This window comes from Vulpes lagopus, chromosome 14 (genome assembly GCF_018345385.1).
Source record: "Vulpes lagopus strain Blue_001 chromosome 14, ASM1834538v1, whole genome shotgun sequence".
In the NCBI taxonomy this organism is placed as follows: Eukaryota; Metazoa; Chordata; class Mammalia; order Carnivora; family Canidae; genus Vulpes; species Vulpes lagopus.
The window spans coordinates 22,998,304-23,025,473 of NC_054837.1; the positions used below are offsets into that span (position 1 = coordinate 22,998,304).

At 50.6% G+C, this 27,170-nt stretch overlaps 1 protein-coding gene across 1 annotated transcript in view; it reads left to right on the top strand.

Annotated features, from left to right (window-relative positions):
* Positions 1 to 500: 500 nt before the first annotated feature.
* The window catches only part of TESC (tescalcin), a 56,697-nt gene continuing 30,027 nt past the window's right edge, over positions 501 to 27,170 (top strand). The window contains exons 1-3 of the mRNA XM_041728528.1: positions 501 to 600; positions 8,126 to 8,229; positions 8,344 to 8,524. Of these exons, the coding sequence (XP_041584462.1) occupies positions 501 to 600; positions 8,126 to 8,229; positions 8,344 to 8,524 (385 nt within the window). The remainder of the gene's footprint in view (positions 601 to 8,125; positions 8,230 to 8,343; positions 8,525 to 27,170) is intronic.

Below are 27,170 nucleotides of genomic sequence, written 5' to 3' on the forward strand. Positions count from 1 at the left end.
CCCTGCGTAAAGGGCCTCCTGCCTGGCCTTCATACTCACTCATATCCTTCTTTTTCATGAAGCAGGAAAGCCTGATCTGTTCGCATCTCTGCTCTCTGCAGCCTGCCCCAGGAGAGGTTTAAGAGACAGCCCAGAGTGGACATACGGGAAGGGTGCCCGGTCAGCAGGAGCCCGCCCTGAGCTGCGCTGAGTCAGCACAGGAGCGGCGAGGCTCTGGACCCACCTCCTACCCGCGCCCCCCAGCCTGCCTGTGCCCTCCGCCGCCAGCTGCCCAAATGGTAGGTGCCTGCCGCGTCCTCTCCCAAGTAAGCCCCAAATTATTGACTGCGCCAACTCTGAACCCCAACGTGTATTTATCATCCTGCCTTCCAGGCACTCAGCTGGGGTCTTGCTTGAACACGCAGCTGTCCCGGAGGGGAGGGAGGGAAGGAGGGAGGGAAGGAGGGAGGAGAAGGCTGTATGTGCTCCCCACCCCCACCCCCTGGCTGGGGGGCACTAAGATGAAGCAGGTGGCAGGATCCTCCCCGGTGGTACTGCCCTGCCAGTCAGTTCGTGGGCCCCGAGATGACTGGCTCAGTATCCAGTCCCTGCCACCTTCCGGTGCGCTGAAGGTGGGGACCTTCTTGAACCAGGCAGCCAAGGGGACAGTTAGTAATAGTGGAGAACATGCCAGAAGCTAGTTTTCCTCGTGGTCTGGTGGTACAGGGCTTCTTCATGTGTGGACCTCAGATGATCTGCCTCAGAAACAAGTGGGGCCCTTGTTAATGCAAATTCCTCGGCTGGACCCTTTATACGAGGAGCCCTGAGGCACAAAACCATGTAACAACCACCCGTGTGGCAACCAACAGCTTGGCTTCCCCGAGCCCCAGTGCCTTGTGCTTTATAATGGGGAAGGAGGGGAATGAAGAATGCACATCCTGCGGTGTTGTCTGAGGATTCAGGGAGGTAATATGATACAGAAAGTACTTAGCACTTGGTAAAGGGTATCCCTGGGTCATTACTCAGCAGCAGAGGGAAATTATGGCAGACTGATTCAGCAATTGGAAGAAATAGATTTTCCATTCTTTCCCTTTTTTGCCAGCTCTGTAACTTTCAGTGGAGACACCTGCAAGAGGTGTCTCTGGTTCAGAGGCCAGGGAATCGGACCCACCAGGGCTCTGTCGCTTCCAAACCATGTGAACTTGAGCATGTGATTTGATCCCTATGAGCCTCAGTTTCCACATCTACAAAATGGGAATGCCAGATTGCCAAATCCCCTATCGTTTGGCCGTGGTGGCTAAACGAGACGTTTTAAGGAAAACCACACAGGTACTCGAATGTCCCTCAACGGATGAATGAATAAATAAAACATGGTATGTCCATACAATGTTATAGTGTCTGGCGATTAAAAGGAATGCAGCACTGACTCATGCTACAACACAGATGAACCTTGAAGCCTGCTAAGTGGGGATCCCTGGGTGGCTCAGCGGTTTGGCGCCTGCCTTTGGCCCAGGGCATGATCCTGGAGTCCCTGGATCGAGTCCCGGGATCGAGTCCCACGTCGGGCTCCCGGCATGGGGCCTGTTTCTCCCTCCTCCTGTGTCTCTGCCTCTCTCTCTCTCTCTCTGCCTATCATAAATAAATAAATAAATCTTAAAAAAAAAAAAAAAAGCCTGCTAAGTGAAAGAAGCCAGACACAAAAGGTCACATATTAGAGACTCCCACTTATATGGAATGTCCAGAAAAGACAAATCCATAGAGACAGGAAAGTGATTAGTGATTACCAGGGGCCGGAGGATAGGTGATTGAGGGGTGATAGGTAGAGGGTGTGAGGTTTCTTTTGGGGATGATGCAAATGTTCTAAAATTGATTATAGCAGTGGTTGCACAACTCTGTGAAGATGGGGAAAGCCACTGAATCGTGTGCTCAAGATGGGGAGTTGCCTGGTATGTGAATTATTTCTCAATATAGCCATTATGGAAAATAAAAGACCATCTACCTCAGGAACACCTGGAATTCTCATTTCAGAGGCATTCCTGGGCCTCCTGAGCCTGAACCTGTGGAGGGGGCCCAGGAATCTGAATTTAAGTAAGACTGCCTGGTGATTTGCATGCACACAGAATTTATTTATTTATTTATTTATTTAAAGATTTATTTATTTATTCATGAGAAACACACAGAGCGATGCAGAGACATTGGCAGAGGGAAAAGCAGGCTCCCCACTGGGAATCTGATGCAGGAGTCGATCCTGGATTCCATCCTGGATCCTGGGATCACGCCCTGAACTGAAGGCAGCCGCTCAACTGCTGAGCCACCCAGGTGTTCCGCATACAGAATTTAAAGAACCATCAATCCCGGTAAGACAGTCCGGTGGACGCTGGTTTCCGTGGCACTGGGGCCTTGCAGGTGCAAACCCACTCTCCATCAATTTCCTAATGCTGCTCTAAGAAACCCCAAACCTGATGGCTGGAAACAACACAAATGTATCATCTCACACTTCTGGAGGTCAGAAGTCTGAAATTATGGAACCTCTGGTGGCTCAGCCATTTAGCACCACCTTTGGCCCAGGGCATGACGATCCTGCAGACCTGGGATCGAGTCCCGCATTGGGCTCCCTGCATGGAGCCTGCTTCTCCCTCTGCCTGTATCTCTGTCTCTCACTGTGTCTCTCATGAATAAATATATAAAATCTTAAAAAAAAAAAAAAAGTCTGAAACGGGTCTCCCTGGGCTAAAATCAAGGTGTCATCCGGGCTGTGTTCCTTTCTGCAGGCTGTAGGGAAGAACCTGTTTTCTTGCATTTTACAGCTTCCAGAGCTACCTGCACCCCTCGGCTGGTGGACATGGACCGTTCCTCCAACGCAAACGCAAAGCTAGCAGTGCCCAGTGGAGTCTTTCTCACATCCAATCGCTCTTGGCTCTGATCGCCCTGCCTTCCTCTTTCACATACAAAGACCCTTGTGAGTACGTGGGGCCCCGCAGTCGTAGGTAGTTCAGGGTAATCTCCCCATCTCAAGGTCAGCAGTGTGTCACAGGTTCCAGGGATCAGACATCATTATTCTGGCTTTCCTATAGTCCTGCTGTTTGAGGGTGTACGACACCTCTCCCCACATCGCAGACACTGAGTAAATAAAGGCAGTGCCCCTTGGAGACCCCTGGGGGGGCTATGTTTGTGTCTGAGAAGCCCTCCCCGCAGACCCTCCCGCACACTGGTTTTCCATGTGTCCTCCCGCAGCCCCCAGCTCCCTGCAGAGCCTGCCCCGCTGCTCCATGTGGAACCATGGCAAAGTTAAAATAGATTTTGGGCCCCTGCCACCTCTCTCTGTTTCTCTGGTGAGCTTGTTTCTCGGACAACAATGCAGAGTTTGAAGCCCATCCAGGGACAAGCTTCCATCTGCCCCCTGCAAATTCCAGTAATAGGTCACTATTTATAATTATATAAATAAGAGAAAAACATGCTCAAGCTGCCCTCCCCGAAGAGCCCCCATCTCCATTTTTAGGCAGCTAGCCCTCCCACTCGCCCGTGGAGCTGCGTCCCTCTGCGGTCTGGGTGGCAGCCTCCAGCCGCCGGTTAGGATGGCTGGAGATGCTAGTGCAGCCCAGGAGGGCGGGGGCACCTCACTGGGAGCTGAGGGATCCGGGGAACTTGGCCACCCATAAAATGATTAAATAAGTGGACGGAGATTGGAGTGCAAGTTCCATTTGTTGGTCTCACCAGGTATGGTGGGGGAGGGGAGTGACAGAGAGAAGGGGGTCAGCCTGGCCATAAAGTCCCAGATCTTGTCCCCTAACAAAGGGAGCGGACAGTTGTGGAGGGCATACTCTCTGCCAGCCGTTTCACCCTTGCTGAATCCACTCTAGCAAAAGATGGGGCTGTGGACCCCTCCAAAGCTGACAACATCAAGGTCCAGAGGGCAAAGCAAGCAACCCACGGGGCACACAGCCAGTTATGGCAGAGCCTTTGCACGAGATGCAATGCAGAGTTGAGTGTATCTGCTATAATACTGCCACCCCAGGTTTGCCTAAAAGATCAGGGTGCCTCAGGCAAGAAAAGATTATTGAAAAGACAACCAAGAGGACAGCTCTAATTCAAAAGGCAGATTGGAGATGATTCCTCTCTGATCCCATTCACGAGACCAACATTAGGAAGCTTTAAAGAGCTTAAGAGAAAAACTGCCCAAGTCGGGCAGAAACAGAGAGAGGTGGCAGGGGCCCAAAAACAGGGGCCCCAAAACTACCCAACCTCACACTTGGGTGTGAGTCACCTGCAGGGTTTCCATCCCTGGATAGATTTTATGGGAGCATCACTAATCCTGACTTGTTTGAGGCGGTTTAGGTGTGGTCTTCCCTAAGTCAGAGGCTAAGCAAGGTGGCATTTGCATTCCCTGTACATTTCTTAGAGTCAGGAGCCTGAGATGAAGGATAAAGAGGCTTGTTGCTCCCAGAACATTGCTGAACCTTGGGAGGACCCGGAAGTGATTAGAGGGTTAGGGAGTCAGAGACAGATGTATCATAGTAACTGCTATTTATCCAACTTCATATCTGTACTGTGATTCTGGTTTACGACATGTTCTGAATACCTTGGTCTTCCCATCAATTCAATGGGCATGTGTTGGGTGCCTCTCTTCCAGACCCTATAAGTGTGCAGTGATGGTCTGTTTATATCTCTTTTCTTCTTGGAGTCTGGGATCCTTGAGGTCAAGGACTGGCTCCTTTACTGTATTATTTAAATTCCTGGCACTCAACAGTGAGCAAATGGGGGCGCCTGGCTGGCTTAGTCAGAAGAGCGTGCAACTCTTGATCTCAGGGTTATGGGTTCAAGGCCCATGTTGGGGGTAGAGATCACTAAATAAATAAACTTTAAAAGAATTGTGAGTGCATGAACATAAGAATAATAAGTCTACTATGTAGTGGTGTGCTATGGTTGGCTCTGACTAGCTTGCAAGATTGAACTGTCAGACATTCAGGAACTTTGCAAACCCCTTTTCAGTTGGTTAGTAGCTTGAATTTGACACGATGGGAATATTTACACCCCAATGCTACAAAGCCGGGCTTCCTCTGCTTTACCTACACACCATCAGACAGTCCTTACCTGTCAGGCACCGTTTTAAGCACTTTACAAATATCACATTTAATCCTCACAGGAAGACGCCAGTTTTATAGCCATTTTACAGATGGGGAAACTGAGGCCCAGGTAGATGAAGTCACTTGCCCACCTATGGTTTGGGAGGCTTGCCTAAAAGGAATGCCGGAGAGCTGCAGGAAGACCATCCTTGAAGTCTCTGGGTGCCACTGCCCTTCGCGGACTCAGGTACAAGCCATTCTAATGTCGGCCACCAGTTTTAATCAGCTCCTCTGAGAGAAGAGAGGCAGTTGCCTGGTGACTAAAGTGTTTTCCAGCCGTCGGAAGGTCACGCTGTGTGATGGGAACCTAAAGATCCCCCCGCGGGGTGCCCCTGTTGTAGGGCTCCAGACAGCAGATGCAATCAGCCCAGCCAGAACCCACGCCAAGCTCCAGACCTCCTTCCTGCTCTGACGCCCGACAGAGCCATTGCTAGGATTGAATTAAAGCCATGACGTCCTGGAACAGGCAGCGGCAGGCATTGTGTGGGGAGAGCCCTTGCTGCGTATGTGCAGCACGGCCAGAGCAGGGGGGCAAAGTCCAGGGCCCCCGAACCTCATGGATACAGCCATCCACCCAGCATGTACCTATGGCCTGTCCATTTGGGTCCACAGTTGGGGCTAGTAATGGTCTCCCTGAAGCTCTCAGTTTAGGGATAATAGTCTTTTCAGGAACCATTCTGGCTTGAACATTCCAGGTCTTTCTGGGCCTAAGTCAGCCCTTCTCTGACCCCTCTGCATTGTCACTTCTGGTGTTTCTGTCTGCCCATTTCTCCTTAGGAGCAGAAGTATGTCTGATTATTCCTGGTTGGGGCTCTAGGCCCCAGCCAGGTCCCTGCATACAGCAGGATCTCAATAAATGTGTAGTGAATGAATGAAGTAATGAACCCACGGATTGTGTCTTGTCCTCTCCACCTTCTGCTGCCACACAGGGCTCCTGATGATTTCTCCAAAACTTGCCGTCAGGAATAAATTCCTCTTGGTCATTACACCCCAGTCTCCCCTTCTTCCAGCTCCCTGCTGGCTGGGGAAGGTGGCTTGTTTGACAGCAGACCCAGGAAGGTGGAGGGAAGCCCTGAGCAGGCCTCTCAGAGGAGGTGATATTTACCCAGAGATCTGAAGAGGAAGCCCCCAGCCATAGGAAGAGGGAGGCCAGGGGAGTTCCAGGCACAAGGGACAGGTGCCAGTGCTCATCTAGGAGCTGACAGTGGGCTTGAGATAAAGGTGTCAGGGTAGACAGGTTACAGAGTGAGGGCAGGGTCCCTTCACCCCACACACTGGGGGCCTCTTTGTGATCCCCAAGCGGCAGAGCAGAGTCCGGTGGCTCCCCCACCGCCCTCCACTGCCCCAGAGCATGGTCCCAGGGCTTTCATCCCCACCCACCTGCACTGTTTCTAGCTCTGGGAGCAGCTATGCCAAGGGGGAGGAGGTGCCATCCTGAAAATGCTGTTTATTATCCCTTCAGCAGAAAGCCCCATCATTTAATCCTTGGATAATTGAATATAATAAAATTCCAGGAACTGGTATTTTACACGAGAATAAAATTGTGTCCAGCAGTGGTGGGTAATTCCCAAGGCACCAGAACCTCCTTCGTGACCCTGAGGCCAATCTGGGTTTCTAGATTCCTTCTGCCTTGAAATGCAAGGTTTGGGTACAGTTAACTCAGACCAGCTGATGCCCCACAGCCAGCACTTCCCCAGCTTGGCTACATCAGCACTGCCCAAGAGTGCTTTTGAGATGCAGATTTCAGGGACACCTGGGGGGCTCAGTGGGTGAGTGGCTGCCTTTGGCTCAGGTCATGATTCCAGGGTCCCAGATGGAGTCCCACATCAGGCTCCCCGCAGGGAGCCTTCTTCTCCCTCTGCCTAAGTCTCTTCTTCTCTCTGTCTCTCATGAATAAATAAATAAAATCTTAAAAAAAAAAAAAAAAAAGCAGACTCCAGGTGGCTCCAGCTCTTTGAAAGAATGGGCAGCTGGACTTTTAACCAGGATGGGTGTCCATTCTACAACTCTGGGGGGCTTCAGGATTCCCCTGGAGGGCTGCGACCCTCAGTTTGGGCCTGTAGTCTATAGGTATGGGCAACCGGTTCTCAGCACCCTTTCCCCAGTGCCCTGTGAAACTAATGTAGGTGGGCCCACCCAGGTCTTTGTGAGCACCAAGTGACCCATGCCCCCACCCTGGCAATGTCACGGAGCCTGGCACCCAGGACGTACACTGAATACATGCTGAACGTTGATAGCCTCATCACCAGGCACCGTGGAGCACGGTAGTCTGGCCTTGAGAACCAGAGAATGTTGACTTTGAATTTCTGCCCTGGCTGTGTGACCTTTCTGAGAATCAGTTCCTCCCTTGTGAAGTGGACGTGATTCCACAGCAACTGCTTTGTGCCATGTCCTGTGGCAGGCCCTTCTGATGGACATCTCACTATTACTGTCCCCTTGTTGAGTAGAAGGAATCACCGTCACACAGGTGGCAGGACTGGCCCTGGTCATCCAGCCTGACCACAGAATCCAATTCCTTAAGCCAATTTAAGGCAAAACTCGCAGGCGTGTTGGAGGCCACCTGTATTACGTTCCCCGGATAGGATAGTTTGAGACCCAGCCTCCTGGGACCTGCCTGAGCCAGAATGGGGGTGTTGGGTGGGAGTGGGGGCGGGGTGGGGCAGGGCCAGGAAGCTGCCTGCTCCTCAAGTTTGAAAGCTCCCCCACCCCAAGCTCCGGGGCTGTGCCACTGGGATGGGCCGCTCTGCTCCGGCCCGTGGTGTGTCCACTTCATCAAGGTGCTGGGGAGGGGCCTGGGGCTTTCCGGGATAAGACCAGCAAAGCCCCTTGTGCGCATTCCGGGTGGATCCCTATTATTACATTACTTTTATTGCTGTTCACCAGAGAGCTAATTAATGTTGGCTGCGTTTCTTCACCGGCCCAGGCGAGTTCCCCTCCTGAGGTCTGGGAAGCTGCGTGATGGAGCCGGCTGCAGGTGGCCGCGGAAGCTCGCCGGGATTTGATTGCGCCCACCTCCGCCCCAGCTGTGCGGACACCTGCCTCCTTCCAGAGCCGGGAGCGGGGCGCGGGCGAGCAGGGCGGCGGCCCTGGGGGCGGGGGCGGGGGCGCCCGCGCGGTGGGCCCCGAGGTCCGGCCCCGCGCAGCGCTGCCCGCCGCGGGGCAGGGCGCTCCCGGATCCCCGCAGTGCGCGAAGCCGGCGCGCGCTAGGACCGCGGGGCGCCGCCCTTGGCCGCTATAAGAGGCCGCGCTCGCGCCCCACGCGGAACCCGCGGCTCGGCCGTCCCCGCGTCCCGACCCGCGCCCGCCCGAGGCGGCCCCCCCTGCGCAGCCGCCGCCAGCCCGGGGCCCCGCCGCCGCGGGCACCATGGGCGCGGCCCACTCCGCGTCCGAGGAGGTTCGGGAGCTCGTGGGCAAGACCGGCTGTGAGTACCGCGCGGGGACCCCCGGCCCCGGCCCCGCCCCGCCCGCCCCGCGCCGTGTCACCTTGGCCGGCAGCCGGCCCCGTCCGCGCCTCAGTCTCCCTCTCCTGCAAATGGGTCCCCGCCGGCCCCTTGGCGGGCTGCGGCGATGCTGAGTAAGTGCGGCGGCCGCGCGCCCCCGGGGCTGTCGGGGACCGGCGGGGCTGGGGACTGCGGCCCGGAGGGAGCCCCCCCCCCCGGCAGGCGGCCGGCGTCCGCGGGGGGGCGCGCCCCGCACCGGGCTGGAGCCGCCGCCGCTCTGCGGCCGCAAAGTTTCCAAGTCGGCGGGACCCGGGCGGCCGCCGGTGCTGGGTGAGCCGGTCCGCGCCCGCCGGGCAGCTGCGGCGTCGGTGCAGGCGGTGGCCGAGCCCCGCGACCTTGGCGGGCCCGCCCCGACCCCCGGCCCCCGGCCCCCCGGCCCCCCGCCCCCGCCGCCCCCCACCGCGGGGGTGCGGGGCCGCGGGCTGCACCTGGGCCCGCGCTGCGGGGGGCGGTGAGGGGGCGGGGCGGGCCCGGGGGGACTGGGCGGCCGCAGGGGAGCCCCGCCCGCACGGCGTCGGGCGGTGTGACCTTGGGCCAGTCACTGCATCTCGGTGTTTCCGTCTCCAGAACGGAGGTTCTGCAAGTACGACTGGATGCGCCCGCAGTGCGAGCTGCAGACGGTGCTCCCAGGGAGGAGCTCAGCGCAGCCCACCGGGTCCACGACTGATCCCCGGGGTGGGGGTGGGGGTGGGGGACCGGGACCCAGCCGCGCGTGACCCCCGCCGACCCCGACTCTAAACGCCTCTGCCCGGGGGAATCGGTGAAAATGACAGAAAGCCCCTCATAACGGGTCCGGGTGGGCGGCTGGTCCCTGGGCATCACATGGGGCCGTGTCCCATCTTCTCGTGGACGGGCACAGAGCTATGCGGGACTGGAGGAAAAAGTGTGCAGTGCATACGGTGTGTAGGGCATATGAACGGGACACTCTTTAAAGATGCTGAGCTTATAGTTGTGATTTGTTTGGCATCAGGAACTCTGAAACGATCCACAAGGAAGTAAGAATAGCAAATACTTGCAGATTCGGTGCAAGGGACGGAGAGGGGGTGAGCTCTTCACAGTAAATTTGTTATATTTTCATCTTGAATCCTGTGTAAATGTTCTGCTTCAGAAAGTCTTAAGTGCACTTCAGCCCCACGGCTAACGTGAGAGAGGCGGGATTCCCCTCTTTCTTTCCTGGGTTTCCCCCCTGGTTTTGTCACCAAGTGACCTCTTGGTGCCTTGTATTTGGACTGGTGGAAGTTGGGGTTCCTTGTAGCTGGGACATCTGCCAGCATGGTGGCAGCCCCCACGCAGGCACTTGGGGGGAATTCCATCTGGTGGGGAGTGTGACAGGTGATGGGACCGCAGAGCATGCTGGAAGTCATGTCTCTTTCCTGGGTCCAGTCTTGTGTGGGCAAGACAGATCTGAGTGCTCCCCCTGTAGCCTTCCTACAAGTGGCTGATGCGGCTTCCCTTCTAGTTGCCTGGGATTCCAGTTTCATACTCCAAAGGGTGAAGGGAGATGGGGGAGAAAGAGGTTGTGAGGTCAGTCTAGAAGGGAGAAGGAACGCCTTCAGTTCTTTGAACTTTAGGTGGAAAGGTCCCCCTAGTCCTCGGAAAGGGGCTGGCACAGTCTAGGCATTTTAACTCGTTCAGCAAGAATCCATTGATCAAGGACTTGGGGACTTAGAGGTGATCCAGAGAGGCTGATGTTCCTGAGGGGGAGACACACAGTGGCATGAGAGTCAGGGGAAGGGTAGGGAAATGTTTCCTTAAGGGAAATGTTTCCTTAGGGGAGACCAGGAGGGCTTCTCTGAGGAGGCCAAAATGGAGCAGAAACTCAAATAAAAAGGAACCGTTTACACAAAGATCAGCAAGAAAGTACAGTTTGGGACAGAGGGAATGGCACATGGAAAGGTCCTATGGCAGGAAGACATTGAGGACAAATGAGAATTGTATGAGATGAGGATGCAGCCATAGTCAGGGGGAAGCCGGATTTAAAGGATCTTGCTAGGTATGTGGCTTTGGGCAGGTGTTTAGTAGCATTGGCTACATTTTTAAACCCGTTTGTATGTCCCCATCACTCCAAACCACGGCTAAGAGTTCAGGCTTGATCCCACTTCTTCCCAGCTGCATGACACTCTGAGTGTCCGCGTCCCCATCTGGATCCTCGGGTGGTTCCGTGGATTCAGTGAGATGATGTATATGTGAAGTGCTTAGCTTGGCATGGGAGTGTCCACTCCCAGGGCCCTGCTCCTACAAGAATCCTTGGGAAGTATTCAGCCCAAGGCCTAGTCAGCCAGGGAACAGGCTGTGCCCACAAGGTTGCTGAGCGGCCCCTGCCTCTTCCAGGACCAGGATGGTCCCTAAATTGAAGAGTCCAGTCTGGTCCCTTTCTGAGGACTCCCTCTGGAAATGGTGAGCAGGGTGAGCACAGGATGGTGATGATGGACATCATTCTTTGAGCACCAGGCTCCGTGCTGAATGCTTTGCCTGCACTCTGGTGGAATCTTCATGATAATCCTCCGTGGAAGATGGCAATATGGCCATTGTACAGATAGGGAAACTGAGGCTCAGAGAGGTAAAGCAACTTGCTTGCAGCCCCACAGATAATAAGTAGAGGAGTAGGGGATCAGAGGATCCCCAAGTCCGTCCCCTGCCAACACCGTGCTTTCTCTGTGTTGGGTTGCCTCTCAGATTTCTAGGAACGCAGAAGAGCTAGAAACAGTCTGCTCGTCTATTTTTCTCACTTCTGGGCCTTTGTACAAGCCATTCCCTCTGCCTGGAGCACTCTTCACTTTACTGTGCATAATTTGGTGTTTACGTAAGGGGATACTTCTGTAAGCACCGGCCAGGTTAAGATCACAAACATTTTCTCTTAACCCTGTCTCCTTATGAAGCCCACGCTCTTCGTCATGCAGGGCTCTGCTTGGCTGTTGCTGCCTTCCAGAAGCCACCCTGGCTACTCCCCCATCCAACCTTTTGAGGGTTAATGTGCATTCTTGAGACTCCCAAAGCCCCTGCATTCCCTCCCGTTTATAGCACACACCACACCACTTTAGAACTGTCAGCTTTGTCACCTGCCACCCCCTCGAAACTTGGAGCTTCCCGAGAGCTGGGAGGTGTCTTGTTCACCTTTATATGTGTGCATCCTACTCAGAACAGAAGAGGTTCATGTTGAAGAGTGGAGACCCCAGGGACTATATAACCCGATGAGTATTGCCTGGGGACATGTGTCCAAGAGAACTGTGAATGCCACCCCACCAGCTGGCGTTGGCCATGCCAGCCCTCCTGGCACCATGAGATGCATCCTGTGGGCTTCAGCGCTGAGCCAGCCCCACCAAAAATAGGCCTGAGCACCAGCTTGCCCACGCAGGGCATCTTTCGAGTTGCACACCCACCTCCCCTTGCCTGTGAGTCTCATTGATTTTTTTTTTTTTTTTTAATGTTTTAAGTCTTCCCAAACATCTTTTCTGAGCCAAGAAAGCTGACTACCTAGATTGTTAAAATTCCCATTAAGCAGCCGGCCTGGCGGGCTGGCCTTTCTGATGCTCCTTCCACAGCAGGAGTGGAGTCGAGCCCGGTGTGTGTCCCGAGGTGTGAAGTGGGCCCCCGCCAGGAAGAAAGGCCCCCTTGGGACTCCCTCTCCAAAATCTGCTCCCTGTCACCACCTTGAGCTGGCCTGGACGTGGCCATTTCCTGCCTCCCCCATCCATGCCTGCTCCTGGGGCTGGAAAGGAAATAATAAGTGGAGGATTCTGGGAAAGGTGGAGGGTCTATTTTTTTTCCTTCAGGCTTCAGAACAGCTCCACAGGCATATCTATATAGATGCCAAGAAGCTGCCAGAAGGAAGAAGCAAAAAAACAATGTCCCAGATCTGGAGTTCAGACCTCTTAACGGTGACAGCGAGTGTTTACCAGGTGCCTGTCATCTGCCAAACGCAGAGCTGAGCCGAGCAGTTTATCCATAGCTGCTCGTGCAAGGCCCCCAGGAACACCACGGGTTCCCATTTCTCAGATGAGGATGTGGAAGCTCCGGAGAGCATGCCACTTTGCCCGAGGCCACAGGCTGCTGAGAAGTAAGAGCTGGGATTCCGCTTCTGGTGTGATCCCCAGACCCCCCTCACTGGGGAGGGAACCAGAGGCCTGTGTGGCCCATGCCAGCTGGTGGGGGTGGCCCCATGTTTTCCCCTGGACTTCCGCCTATAAAGTCCTCAGGTGGCCCCAGACCACAGCCTCAGCCTACTCACCATGTGCCGTATTCCGTCTGGGTACCGGGGTGGACCAGATACCTCCCCAGCCCCCCTGGAGCTCTGGGGCTCAGGGGGGTGGTGGCGGTGCAGGTGCTCAGTTGTGTCTGTGTGGCTCTGGGGAGCGAATCCCCAGGGCTCATCAGGTTCTCAAAACAGTGAAGATGTATTCCATTGTGTGTAAATAATACTTTAACAAAAAAAAATCATACTTTAACAAGAAAATGATTAAAAACAAGTTTTCAAGGAAAAAAATGAAAAACTGCATCTCCTGGGCAGGGAGGAACAAACATGCCTGGGAGGCCTGGGGAGGGTCGGTGCCCCCAGGCTGAGCTCTCCGGGTAAGCTGGAGAGAAATGATCTGCTGGGTGGCCACAGTGGCCCCAGCCCTTTGGGATATCCAGATTTCCTCCCTGCCCCCACTCACCTCCCTGGGTGCTCAAAGTGTGGAAACGTGCAGGCTGCTTTGGGAAGTTTTTTTTTTTTTTTTAAGATTTTATTTATTTATTCATGAGAGACAAAGAGACAAGGCAGAGGGAGAAGCAGGCTCCATGCAGGGAGCCCAAGGTGGGACTTGATCCCGGGACTCCAGGATCATGCCCCGGGCTGAAGGCAGGTGCTAAACCGCTGAGCCACCCAGGGATCCCCCTTTGGGAAGCTTTTATAAGGGCCGAGTGGCAAGTGAACTTCATTGCTGGGCACCCAGAAGCTTCCCTGCTCTGGCCCATGCTGATATTTTGTCCTCTGACCAGGCCGGGTCATCTCACCATCATAGTGTACTGCTGCCAATTTACAGATGAGGCCCAGATGTGTGAAGGGGCTGCTCGAGGACACTGGGATGCTGAGTGTGGAGACCAAATTCAAAACTGCCTCTCCCATGTGACGTAAACCCCACATAAGGTAGACTGAGCCAAAGGGTCTAGATATCTGGGAGAGGCAAAACTGTGTTACCCCACGACCTCATTAATAGGGCCCCCCACACTTGTTTACTGAGTTGGAAGAGGGAGAATTGGACCTCGAAGCAGATAGGCTTGGTATCGTGTTCTGGAAAGTTCTGGAATTGTGGGCTGCCCCCAGGGAGCCAAGCCCAGTGGTGGCCATGAGAGGGAAATTAGGGGTTCCAGGAGGAAGAGCAGGAATGTGCAGCCTTCTCTGTTTCCCGGGGTCTTCCTGGGTGGCTCATGTCTGTTTTGGAGGAAGAATTCGTGCTTTCTCTGCGTGAAAGTCCTTGGTAGTCCGCTCCAAGACTCCGCAAATGAGTAGTAATCAGATCCCTTACGCATCTTTCTCATCCTACCCCCACCCCGGCAGGATATTTTTTTGTGAGTTAATGGTCCCCAGAACGCAGCACAGAATGTAATCAATGTTCAGACGCACCGTAGGCCCCAGTCATACAGACAGAAAACCTCGAGTGTCGATAAGATGCTTTTCCTCCCGCGGAGCATTTCAAGTGTTTGCTATCTGAAGCCAAGGGAGCAAGGTGGTTTTTGGCTCAGAAGCGTCCACTGCTTTGGGAACATAAGGCAGGGCCCCCTGGTGCCCATGCTGGTGGCAGCAGGCAAGGTGATTGGGGCAGGGAGGGGGAGGCGGTGCCCGGGCCTGCAAGCCATCCTGTCTCTGTTCCAACTTTATTATTAATTCATAAAGCCGGAAGGTCGAATGGGTGATTTCCACTGGTCCTTAAATACAAGGACAAAAAGGGCCTTTGTTGTCCTAGTGGTGTGACCTTTGTGGATGGGCAGGCTGTCAGAGGTGGGTCTTCTGCTCTCAGCGCGGCTCCCTAGGAGGTGAGCAGACCCGTTCAGGTCTCGGGGATCCAGTGCCTCTGGGCGGGGTGGGCAGGTGGCCAGCAGGAGGCCTCACTACCCGTGTGGCCGAGTCATGGACCACGCGTGATGGAGGGAGAAGGTGGCTAGGCTGGATGACCTCGCTGTGCGCCGAGCCTAGCAGGGATTCCCTTCCTCCTGAGCGCTCCCTCCAGGGTCCCCGGGGTCAACCCGGAGTGAGCACCCAGCACTCAGCAGGCCTCACCCACCTGGTGTTCCCAGGGGCTCTCTTCTCTGGTCCTCGCTTGCATTCCCCAGGACCGCAGCCGGGGTCCCACATGGGCACACACTGCCCCCACCCCCCAGCCCTGCTGCATGGCCTCTACCAGCAGATAATGAAGACCTGAATCGTGGCACTGCCTTTTACTGTCCGGGCAGTAACTTTGCACCCCTCCGTTTTCTCATCTGTCAAATGGGAATGTGTCACAGCCCTATTGTGAAGAGTAAAGCTCTTGACACATCACACGTGTTCAATTGTTGTTAGCAAGTACTGATACTTTCAATTAGAAACCTTACAGAAGCTGGCTTTCTCCCTTTTAAAGGCATTCTGGGGATCCCTGGGTGGCGCAGCGGTTTGGCGCCTGCCTTTGGCTCAGGGCGCGATCCTGGAGACCCGGGATCGAATCCCACATCGGGCTTCCGGTGCATGAAGCCTGCTTCTCCCTCTGCCTATGTCTCTGCCTCTCTCTCTTTCTCTCTCTGTGACTATCGTAAATAAATAAAAATTAAAAAAAAAAATAAAGGCATTCTGTAACTTCACTAATTCTTTCCTTTTTATTTTTTTTTTAAGATTTTATTTATTTATTCAGGGGGGAGAGAGAGAGAGAGAGAGAGAGAAAGAGAGAGAGAGAGAGAGATGCAGAGACATAGGCAGAGGAAGAGGCAGGCTCCATGCAGGGAGCCTGACGTGGGATTTGATTCCGGGTCTCCAGGATCATGCCCTGGGCTGAAGGCAGGAGCTAAACCACTGAGTCACCCAGGGATCCCGTTTTGTTTTGTTTTGTTTTTTGACACGCTGCCACCTTTGACATGCCTGACATTAATCTTTATCTTTCCCTTGTGCTGATGATCAGGTTCCTTAACATGCTTTAATTTGTGACACTCTCATATTTTTTCTACATTTTTTAAAACCTATGCATTGGGGGATCCCTGGGTGGCACAGCGGTTTAGCGCCTGCCTTTGGCCCAGGGCATGATCCTGGAGACCCGGGATCGAATCCCATGTCAGGCTCCCGGTGCATGGAGCCTGCTTCTCCCTCTGCCTGTGTCTCTGCCTCTCTCTCTCTCTCTGTGTGACTATCAGAAATAAATAAAAATTTTAAAAAAAACCTATGCATTTGTTTTATTACTGTTTTATGCAGACCCTATTAAATCTTGTAAAAGTTTTTCTGTATAGATTTCATTTTCTTACATGATACACCTTTCCATAGATTTTTCAGTGAATCTCCACAAGTTGTCAGCTTTGTCTGAAAATGTCTAGATTTTTGCCAACATACTCAGTCGATCATTCGGCTGAGTATAAAATCCTGCATATCTTCTCTCAGCACTTTGGTTTTGGTCTCTTGCTGCTGTTGAGAAGTCAGCTTTTTTGTCTGATTGATATTTGTTTGGTAGAGCTCTGCTTTTGTATCTCTTCTAGATTTCTGGGATTTTTTTTTTTTTTTACTGCACTGTGTCTAGGTATAGATTTGTTTTATTTATTATTAATGCTGTTTTATTCTAAAGAAGGCTACATCTTACATTATAAATGTATTCTCCACCCCCCCCACCATCTTTATTTTTTACAGTAATTCCTATTAGAAATAGATGGGGCCATGTCATTTGGTCCTGAATGCCTCTTTACTACCTCTGTTTCATATTTTCTATTGTTTTATTGTTCTTTGATTTTCGGAGTTATTTCCATAGGTCTGTCTTCCAATTCACTAATTCTTTTTTTTTAATTTTTTTAATTTTTATTTATTTATGATAGTCACAGAGAGAGAGAGAGAGAGAGAGAGAGGCAGAGACATAGGCAGAGGGAGAAGCAGGCTCCATTCACCGGGAGCCCGATGTGGGATTCGATCCCGGTTCTCCAGGATCGCGCCCTGGGCCAAAGGCAGGCACCAAACCGCTGCGCCACCCAGGGATCCCCAATTCACTAATTCTTTATTTAGCTATTATAATCTTGCTGCCCTTTAGGTTTTTAAATTTCAGTGACTTTTATTTTTTTAAAGATTTATTTATTTTAGAAAGAGCAAGTGAGTGTGGGGAGGGACAGAAGGAGAGGCAGAGAGAGAGAGAGAGAGAGAGTCTTTTTTTTTTAAATTTTTATTTATTTATGATAGTCACAGAGAGAGAGAGAGGCAGAGACACAGGCAGAGGGAGAAGCAGGCTCCATGCACTGGGAGCCCGATGTGGGACTCGATCCCGGGTCTCCAGGATCACGCCCTGGGCCAAAGGCAGGCGCCAAACCGCTGCACCACCCAGGGATCCCGAGAGAGAGTCTTATGCAGACTCCACACTGAGTGCAGAGCCTGACATGGTGTTCGATATCCTGACCTGAACCAAAACCAAGAGTTGGAGACTTAACCAACTGTACCACCCAGGTGCCCTCACCCCCCTGGTAACTTTGAAAAAACACTTTATAAGTTCTATGTGGTTTTTGGATTCACTGCTTTTGTCATATACTATTGTCCTTTCATTATTTGTAATAATTTAACCCTTACTGTATAGTCTCTTCTGTTTCACTCTCTCTATTTTAAAATTAAAAAAAAAAAACTTCAAAAAAATTAAAAAAAAATTTTAAATTCTACCCCCAACATGAAGCTCAAACTCATGACCCCAAGATCAGGAGTCAGATGCTCTACTGACTCAGCCAGCCAAGTGCCCTCCAATTTTTTTATTTAAACAAAATTTATTTAAATAGAGTTGACCTACACTGTTAGTTTCCGATATGCAACATAGTGATTTGCCAATTTGGTATATTACTCAATGCTCATCAGGATAAGTGTTGTCACCATTTTTCACCATCCAGGGTTACTACAGTATTGTCTCTATTCCCCATGCTGTACCTTTCATCTCTGTGACTTTTCTGTAACTGGAAGCTTGTCCCTCTTAGTCCCCTTCACTCATTTCAGCCATCCCTCCTCACACACCTCCTCGCTAGTAACCACCAGTTCTTGGTATTTAAGAGTCTATTTGTTTTATAGATACCATGTATAAGTGAAATCATATGCTATTTATCTGATTACTTTCTCTGGCTTATTTCACTTAGCATAATACCCTCTAGGGTATTGTCACAAATGTGTTGTCACAAATGGCAAGATTTCATTCTTTTTATTGGCTGAGTAATATTGCAGTGTGTGTGTGTGTCTGTGTGTGTGCACATCTTTATCTTTTCATCTATCAGTGGACACTGATATGGTTGCTACCATATCTTGGCCAAGGTATATAATACTACAATGAACATAGAGGTGTGTGTATCTTCAAATTAGTGTTTTCATTTTCTTTGGGTAAAGCAACCAGTAGTGGAATTACTAGATCATGTGGTATCACTCTTTAAAAAAAGTTTTGAGGAACCTCTGTACTGTTTTCCTTGGTGGCTGCACCAGTTTACATTCTCACCAGCAGTACACCAGGGTTCCCTTTTCTCCAAGTCCTCGCCAACACTTGTTGTTTGCCTTTTTGATATTAGCCATTCTGACTGGTGTGAAGTGATATTGTGGTTTTGATTTGGGCTTCCCTGATGATTAGTGATGTTGACCATCTTTTTGTGTGTCTGTCAGCCATCTGTTTTCTTTGAGGAAAAAATGTCTGTTCAGGTACTCTGCCCATTTTTTAATAGGCTTATTTGGAGTTTTTTGGTGGTGTAGGAATTATATATTTTGGATATTAACCCCTTATTGGATATATCTTTTGCAAATACCTTCTCCCATTCAGTAGGTTGACTTTTTGTTCTGTTGATGGTTTCCTTTGCTGTGTGGAAACTTTTTTATTTTTGTGTAGTCCCATTTGTTTATTTTTGCTTTTCTTTCTTTAGCCTGAGAAGACATCCATAAATATGTTGCTAAGCTTGATGTTCAAGAGATGACTGCCTACCTTTTCTTTTAGGAGTTTTTTTTTTAATTTATTATTTATGATGGTCACAGAGAGAGAGAGAGAGAGAGAGAGAGAGAGGCAGAGACACAGGCAGAGGGAGAGGCAGGCTCCATGCACCGGGAGCCCGATGTGGGACTCGATCCCGGGTCTCCAGGATCGCGCCCTGGGCCAAAGGCAAGCGCTAAACCGCTGCGCCACCCAGGGATCCCTCTTTTAGGAGTTTTATGGTTCCAGGTCTCACATTTAGGTCTTTATTTCAAGTTTATTTTTATGTACGGTGTAAGAAAGTGGTCCCGTTTTCTCTTTTTGCATGTAGCTGAGTGTTCCCAACACTTATTAAAAAGACTGTTCCCCATTTTGTATTCTTGCCTCCTTTGTCATAGATAAATTGACCATGAACATGGATTTATTTCTGGGCTCTCTATCCTGTTGCATTGACCTATGTGGTTTTGTGCCAGTATTATACTGTTTTGATTATTATAGCTTTGTAATATATTTTGACATTTGAGACTCTGATACCTCCAGCTTTGTTCATCTTACTCAAGATTGCTTTGACTATTCAGGGTCTTCTGTGGCTCCATACAAATTTTAGGCTGATTTGTTCTGGTTCTGTGAAAAATGCTATTTCCATTTTTATAGGCAGTGCATTGGATCTGTAGGTTGTTTTGGGTAGTATGAACATTTTAACAATAGTTTTCCAATCCATGAGTATGGTATATCTTTCCATTCGTGTCATCTTCAGTTTCTTTCATCAATGTCTTATAGTTTTCAGAGTACAGGTCTTTCACCTTGGTTAAATTTATTCTTTTTGGTGCAATTGTAAATGGGATTGTTTTATTAATTTCTTTATCTGCTGCTTCATTATTAGTGTATAGAAAGGCAACAGATTTCTGAATATATTATATTCTATAACTTTACTGAATTAAATTATTCTAATAGCTTTTTGGTGGACTATTTAGGGTTTTCTATATATAGTGTCATGTCATCTGCAAATAGTGATAACTTTATTTCTTCCTTACCAATTTGGATGCCTTTTATTTCTAGTCTGATTGCTGCAGCTAGGACTTCCAGTACTACATTGAATAAAAGCGATGAGAGAGGATAACCTTGTGGTGTTCTTAGAGGAAAAACTCTTCAGCATTGAATATGTTGTTAGCTATAGGTTTTTCATATATGGACTTTATTATATTCAGGTATATTCCCTCTAAATCTACTTTGTTGAGTGTTTTAATCATGAATGGATATTGTATGTTGTTAGATGCTTTTTCTGCATCTATCGATATTGTCATATGGTTTTTTATCTTTTCTCTTGTTAGTGTGATGTATCACTTTGATTACTTCACGAATATTGAAACAGCCTTGCATCCCTGGAATAAATCCAGTCAATCAGGATGGTGTTAACAAATTCAAAGCAAAGCAGGTATCATTCCTTTTGTTAATTGTGTCTGCTGATACATCCATTATGGTAGTTCATTTGCTAGTATGGTTTGAGTTTTGATTATGAGCTCACATTTGACAAAGCTATCTCCTCTGGTTTTCACATCTTTCTAGAACTATCTTCAACTCCAGATTTATGCCGAGGCCAAACCAAGTGGAGAAAGGCTTACCTAAAGTACCTCTCCCATGAGAGTCCCTGGGTTATAGAAGTACCTCACACAGTACTTTGCAGTTATTATGCTAAGTCCCTTAGAGCTGTCACTGGTCTAGAAGCACTTTTTATATTAATTAATCAATTTGGCTTTTCTGTACCATGGACGTTTGGGTTTTTCACCTGTGCATGGCATAGGCTTGCTGTTTTGATTCATCATAGAGGCTTACCCCTTTCTTCTGTGCCCAGCCACCTCCTTAGCAGAGTCCAGTTCCTTGTTGATTCTTGAGACAGTAGGGAATATTTTTTCTAGCCTATCTTATATGGGGAAGCAGCCTTTTCCGATTCAGCTTTTTTTTTTTTTTCCAAGTAGGCTCCATACCCAGTATGAAGCCCAACACGGGCCTTGAACTCACGACTGTGAGATGGAGAGTCGGACACAACAACTGACTAAGCCACCCAGGCGCCCCTCTGCTTCAGCTTTTGATAGGAGTCTCACTTCTGGCTTACATAGAACCAAGGCCACACCTGTCACTCAGCAGGCTGGAAGCTTCCCACCCTTAGCTGTTAGAGCCTTTGCTAAGTCTGGGTCACCTCAGCAGTGTCTGGCACTCCCAGGTCTGCAGCTTATATCAGCAAATGACCTAACCTCTCTGAGACTCGGGTTTATCTGTAAGGGAATGTGATGAGCACCCTCCAAGGCAGGCCCTGAGATGTGGACAAAATAAGATGATGTGTGCCAAGCCTTGGGCTTAGCTCCTGCCTCTGAGGAAATGCATCCACGTGGCCGGTGGTACTGCTGCTATAAGGCAAATGGCAAAGAACAGAGCAGGGCTGTGGGAAGGGGAGCATAGATGAGCAAAGCACAGACTGTGTGATTTTGAGGGTGCTGCCTACCCACTCTGACAGTGTTCCAAGTTGTCTCATTGCTCATGAGAGGAGGATGTTTTCTAAAGTCGAGTCACTTTGTTCTGCCTCAGCTTCTGCTCCAGTCTTGAGAACTGGAGGATTCATTGCATGTGGAAAAAAACCTGCAGAGATCCTCATGAGCCCCTTGCTACCTGACCGTTTAAAAAATTATTTATTTATTCACGAGAGAGACATAGGCAGAGGGAGAAGCTCCCACAGGGAGCTTGATGAGGGACTCAATCCCAGGACCCTGGGATCACACCCTGAGCCAAAGGCAGATGCTCAACCCAGGCATCCCCATAGTTGACCTTAAAATAAACACCATCCTCATAGTGGCAGGGCCTGGGTGGCTTCTACCAGGAATTTCCTGGCTCTTGCACCTACCGGTGGGGCTAAAGTGTACATGTAAAGGGTTGGAAGGTGCTGGATAAAAAGCATCACTTAACCTTCTTGTTGCTGCTTCTGCTTTGGAGACTAGAATTGCCTTTGATAGTTTCCTTCTCAAGGCCAAGTGTACCCAAGTGTATCTTTGGTTTATTTAAAAATCCTAGCAGCGAGGCGTGGTCTGTGAGGTGTTCACACAGCACGTGGCGCAGGTGCAGGAGGGAAGAAGGGCATCTGTACCACGGAGCATCTTCAGTGATGGGCCAAGGGTGGCACCTGAGGGCCGGTCCCTTCCAGGCCACGGAAGCCAGCCCTCCGTGCTCCCTCCGTGCTCCCTCCGTGCTCCCTCCGTGCTCCCTCCGTGCTCCCTCCGTGCTCCCTCCGTGCTCCCTCCGTGCTCCCTCCCCGCCCCCAGGCCCAGGATTAGTCACTGCTTTGGCTGTAGCTCCGGGCAGCATGCAAGTTGCCTCTTCCCTCCAAAGCCGCCCTGAGCCAGAGCTGGTGGAAGAGAGATGAGTGGGTAGGTACCACAAGCTTATTACTTTAGGGTCATCATGGCAGCTCTTGTGGCAACCCTGGTGCCTCAGCTTCTCCTGCCCAGTGCAAAATGTACGTGATTTTTTTTTTTTATTATTTAATTAGGGAAAAATTCACGTGGCCTATAATTGACCATCTTCACCATTCCCCCCCCCCTTTTTTTTAAGATTTTTTTTAAATTCACTTCACAGAGAACACAGCAAAGGGAGTGGCAGGTAGAGGGAGAGGGAGAAGCAGACTCCCCACTGAGCAGGGAGCCCAACACGGGGCTGGATCCCAGGACCCTGAGATCATGACCTGAGCCGAAGGCAGCTGCTTAACTGACTGAGCCACGCAGGCGCCCCATCTTCACCATTTTCGAGCGTACGGTTCGTTGGCATTAAGTGCATCCACAGTGTTGTGCAGCCCTCACTGGGATCGAGTTCCAGGACATCAACACCCCAGAAAGCAACTTCATGCCCGTCAGCCACTCCTGAACACCCCCTGCCCCGCCAGCTGCTGGCAACTGCAAACCTACTTTCCATCCCTCTGGATGGACTCACATGGTGTAAATGGCAGCACACAGCAGTGGCCTTGCACGTCTGGCTTCTTCCACGTGGCATCACGTTTTCAGGGCCATCCATGTTGTAGCAGGTGTCCATGCGGCCTCCCTGCCTGTGGCAGAGTAACATTCTGTTGTGTAGAGCCACCCTATGTTGTTTATCTGCCCACCGGTTGGTGGACACTTGGGTGTTCCTACCTTTTGGCCATCGTGCATTGTGTGTATGCGATTTTGATTGTTTCCCAGGGTGGGAACAGCCTCACGAAGGTGGTGCTATTATTATCTCCGTGATATGGAGGAGGCGGTGGCAGCAGCAGCCTCACCGAGACAGTTAAGTAGGACGTGAAGCTGGGGACTGAGCCAGCAGCTCTTGGCAGCCAGTGTGTGCCCACCTTTCTGTCTGACCCGGCTCCCCTCTGTATGCTGCGAGTTTGGCTGGGGTCCTGGCCCCGTGCTTGGCTGGGGTCCTGGCCAGCCTGTCAGGACATGGCAAGCAGGAGGGCTTTGGGGGCCCCGGGAGCCACTGAGGTGAGACCTTCCCAGGGATGCCGCTTGGTGTCCTGGGGCAGGGTGGCTCCTGGGGAGCCCCTGGAGAGAGCAGGAGCAGACTTTCAGCAGCCCTTGCTCCTTGCAACTGCATTGGAGCACAACCCCTCCCACCCGGACTGCCCCCCCCCCCCGCCTCCCCCAGCCTCTCAGTCAGTTCCTGCATCCTGGTCCCTTGCACCTACCACTCTGTTCTGTCACCAGGCACATGGGATCTTGCTGTCCTTTGCCTTAGCATCCCACACAAACTCAACTCCAGGTGAAGGCTAAATGCTTTAGCTCAGTGCCTGTGACCGCCGGCCCCCTGCCCCCTGGCTCCCCTGTCCTTCGTCTGCCTTCCTCCTGCGGTGAAGAACCCGAGGCTTCCCGAGCTCTTCCACTCTGCCCCTGCCAGCCCTGCCCGCCCCGGCCTCGCCCTCAGCCTGCAGGATCCCGTAGGGCACTGCCTCCCTCCCGCCCCATCCCTGTGGACTAGCAGCCCCACTCCAACTCTGGTGCCCCTTGGCAAGCTGACGCCACGTTTATTATCCTGGATCCCAGCGGGACGATGCTTGTTTCCAGTAGATGAGGGCTCTGCCTTTTGTGTCGCCCCCCCTCAGCCCCCAGCATCTAGCAGGTGCCAAGCAAAGTGGAGGTGCTCAGTAAATGTCTGTTAATGAGTGATGAGGCCTCTGTCAGAGGGTGGAGTGTGGGGGAGTCGTCCCCTGAGAGCCAGCATGGATTCAGGAGGGGGCAGGTGATATGTTTTGCATCCTTTGCCACCAGACTTGGGCCCCTGGAAATAAAGACTCCAGTAGTCCTGACTACCCCATAATGGATGTGGTGAAGTCTGATGTTGCATTTCTTCTGGAGTCAGATGAGGGAGGCTGGGCCTCGTGGGGGGATTTCATGCCCCTTTCTCTGCTCTCCTGTCTCCTGCCTTCTCCTTGGGGGTTGTCTCTGACCTGCTGGTGTGTGTGACCCTCCTCCTGCCTGGTGACCCCTTAGCACAGCGAGACTATAAGATGGCCCCACCGCCGACCCATGAGACCAGGACCAGGCAGAGACCCCGTACCCATGACATCACTCCTCATCCTTCCTATCCCAAACCCTGGTAACCCCTTCATCTATTTTCTGTGGCGAGATTTGCCTATTCTGGACATTTCCTACACATGGAATCCTATAATGCCGTGACCCTCACCTGGCTCATTTCTTTAGCATTATGTGGGATCCCTGGGTGGCGCAGTGGTTTGGCACCTGCCTTTGGCCCAGGGCACGATCCTGGAGACCCGGGATCAAATCCCACATCGGGCTCCCCGTGCATGGAGCCTGCTTCTCCCTCTGCCTGTGTCTCTGCCTCTCTCTCTCTCTGTGACTATCATAAATAAATTAAAAAAAAAGATTGTCTTTAGCATTATGTGTTCGAGGCTCATCCACCTTGGAGCATGCATCTGCGCCTCATTCTGTTTATGACCGAATCCTATTCCACTGGATGGACAGACCACATTTTGTTTATCCGTTCATCCGTTGGACATTTGGGTTGTTCCCTTTGGGCCCTTGTGAACAGTACTGCTGTGAACATTTGTGTACAGGTTTTTGTGTGGACATATGTTTTCATTTCTGTTGGGTAGGTAACCGAGAGTAGGATTTCTGGGCTGTATGGTGAATCTAGGCTGCATTTATTGAGAAACCACACAACTGTGTCCCCCAGTGGCTATACCCTATTACACTCCCATCAGCAGTGTACGAGGGTTCTGGTTTCTCCACATCGCCGCCAGCACTTCTTAATGTTCTATTTTTCATTTTGGCCATCAAAGTTAAATTTTAAGATTATACAAGTGATCCCTGTTAATTACAGAAAATTTAAGGGACAGATAACCAAAAATAAGAGACAAAGAGGAGAATATCCTATAATTCCACCACCTGGATGAAGCGTACTATTTTGTTTGGTAGCTTTCCCTACTTTCTCCTGTACGTGGCATTATGAGCTGTGTGTGTGTGTGTGTGTGTGTGTGTGTGTGTGTGTGTGTATGAGATCTTGTGGCCTATGATTTTCCCCTGTAGTGATATCCCATGAATTTTTTTTTAATATTTATTTATTCATGAGACACAGAGAGAGAGGCAGAGACACAGGCAGAGGGAGAAGCAGGCTCCATGCAGGGAGCCCAATGTGGGACTTGATCTCAGGACTCCAGGATCATGCCCTGGGCTGAACAGGCACTCAACCACTGAGCCACCCCGGCGTCCCTGTTTTTCTATGCTCCAAATATTTTGTTTTATACATATATATTTTTAAAGTAAACCCAGTGTGGAGCCTAATGCTGGGCTCAAACTCACGACCCTGAGATCAACACCTGAGCTGAGATCGGGAGTCAGATCCTTAACCAACCAAGCCACCCAGGTGCCCCTCTCAATATTTAAAAAAAAATACTTTTTAAGGTTGTGTAGTCTTGTCTTTTAGAAGCACCAGGATTTATTTCAACCAGTTTCCTATGGCTCATTGTTTCCCCAGGTGTTTACTGTTTTTAAAACAGGCAATGATGATTACTCTGGTCTGTTTATCTCTGTACACTTGTCTGAGTTTCTCAGCATTTGGTCCTAGGGGATCAAGTTGCTGGTTGTAAGCACATATACCAGCTCTGTCCAGTTCATATATAATGCTAGGTATAATGGAATTTTTTAAGAAGCTATAAATGAATATAATTCTACACTTTCTAGTGGCCATATTTGAAAAAAGAAACAGATTAAGTTAATTTTACTTAACCTGTTATGTCTAAAATATTTAAGTGTATGACCAATATCAAAATTATTGAGACAGTTTACATTCTTTTTTATTCTAAGTCTTTGGAAGCTCCTGTGTATTTTACACCTCCCTGGACTCACCACCTTGCAAGAGCTTAGCAGCCACATGTGGCTGGTGACTTGCAGGTATATACTTTCTTGTTTAAGGCTTTTGATACGAAGTGACAGGTCACCCCTCTACACACACACACACACACACACACACACACACACACACACACAGATTGGGCCAGTTAAACTCCCACTGGCCCCAGAAGGGTATGAAATCAACCCTCAGGTTGAAATCTAAAACCAAAGATAACGAGGTCAACATGCCGTGTACCCAAGTGGCTCTGTCTTTTGTCTCCATGGCAACTGTGACCTCATAGGGACCCAGAGAAAGTGCTGAGCAAGGAACAGGGACACTAGAAGAGCTTTCATCCTGGGAATCCCCGAGGGGGCCCTTGCACAGGTGTAGCAGGTGCCCACAGGACAGACCCTCTGGGGGGACCCCCGGACCTGAGGATGTGTGAGGTCTTTGAAAGTCAGTTCATGAGGCCTCAGACGTTCTTCCTCCAGTTACTGAAGCTGAGGAGCTGTACCTAAGTTGAGCCCCGAGCTCTTGGCTCCAGGGATTTGGATACTAAAGACCAGGGACCAGAGGTGGGAGGTTTCTTTCCTAATCCCTCAGCTCTCAATCAGGCACAACAGGAAGGGGGGTGTTCTCATGCGTGCGTGCATGCACTTTGGATGCAATTAGCTGGAAACTTCATTAGAGAAACGTAGTTGGTGATGACTTCTGGTTAATACACCTCCTCTTATCTGTGTGATCTCGGGCAAGTCTCAGTGTTCCCATCTCTATAATGGGGATAAAACCCATAGTGACCCAGTAGGATTGATGAAAAGGTTATGTAAGCCAAGGCTTACAGGAGTACGGCTGAGCACAGTGTCCTGGACACAGTAAATGCTCAAGTCACCTGTTGTAGTTCTCATGATTATGAAGTGCAATTCATTTTTTAAATGGCTCTATAGAGCTTTAACTCACGTACCATACATTTCACCCATTTAAAGTGTACTCAGTAGTTTTTAATATAATCACAGAGTTGTGTAACCATCACCACAATCTAACTTTGGAACATTTTCATCCCTTGCCTCCCCAAAAGGAGCTCAGTA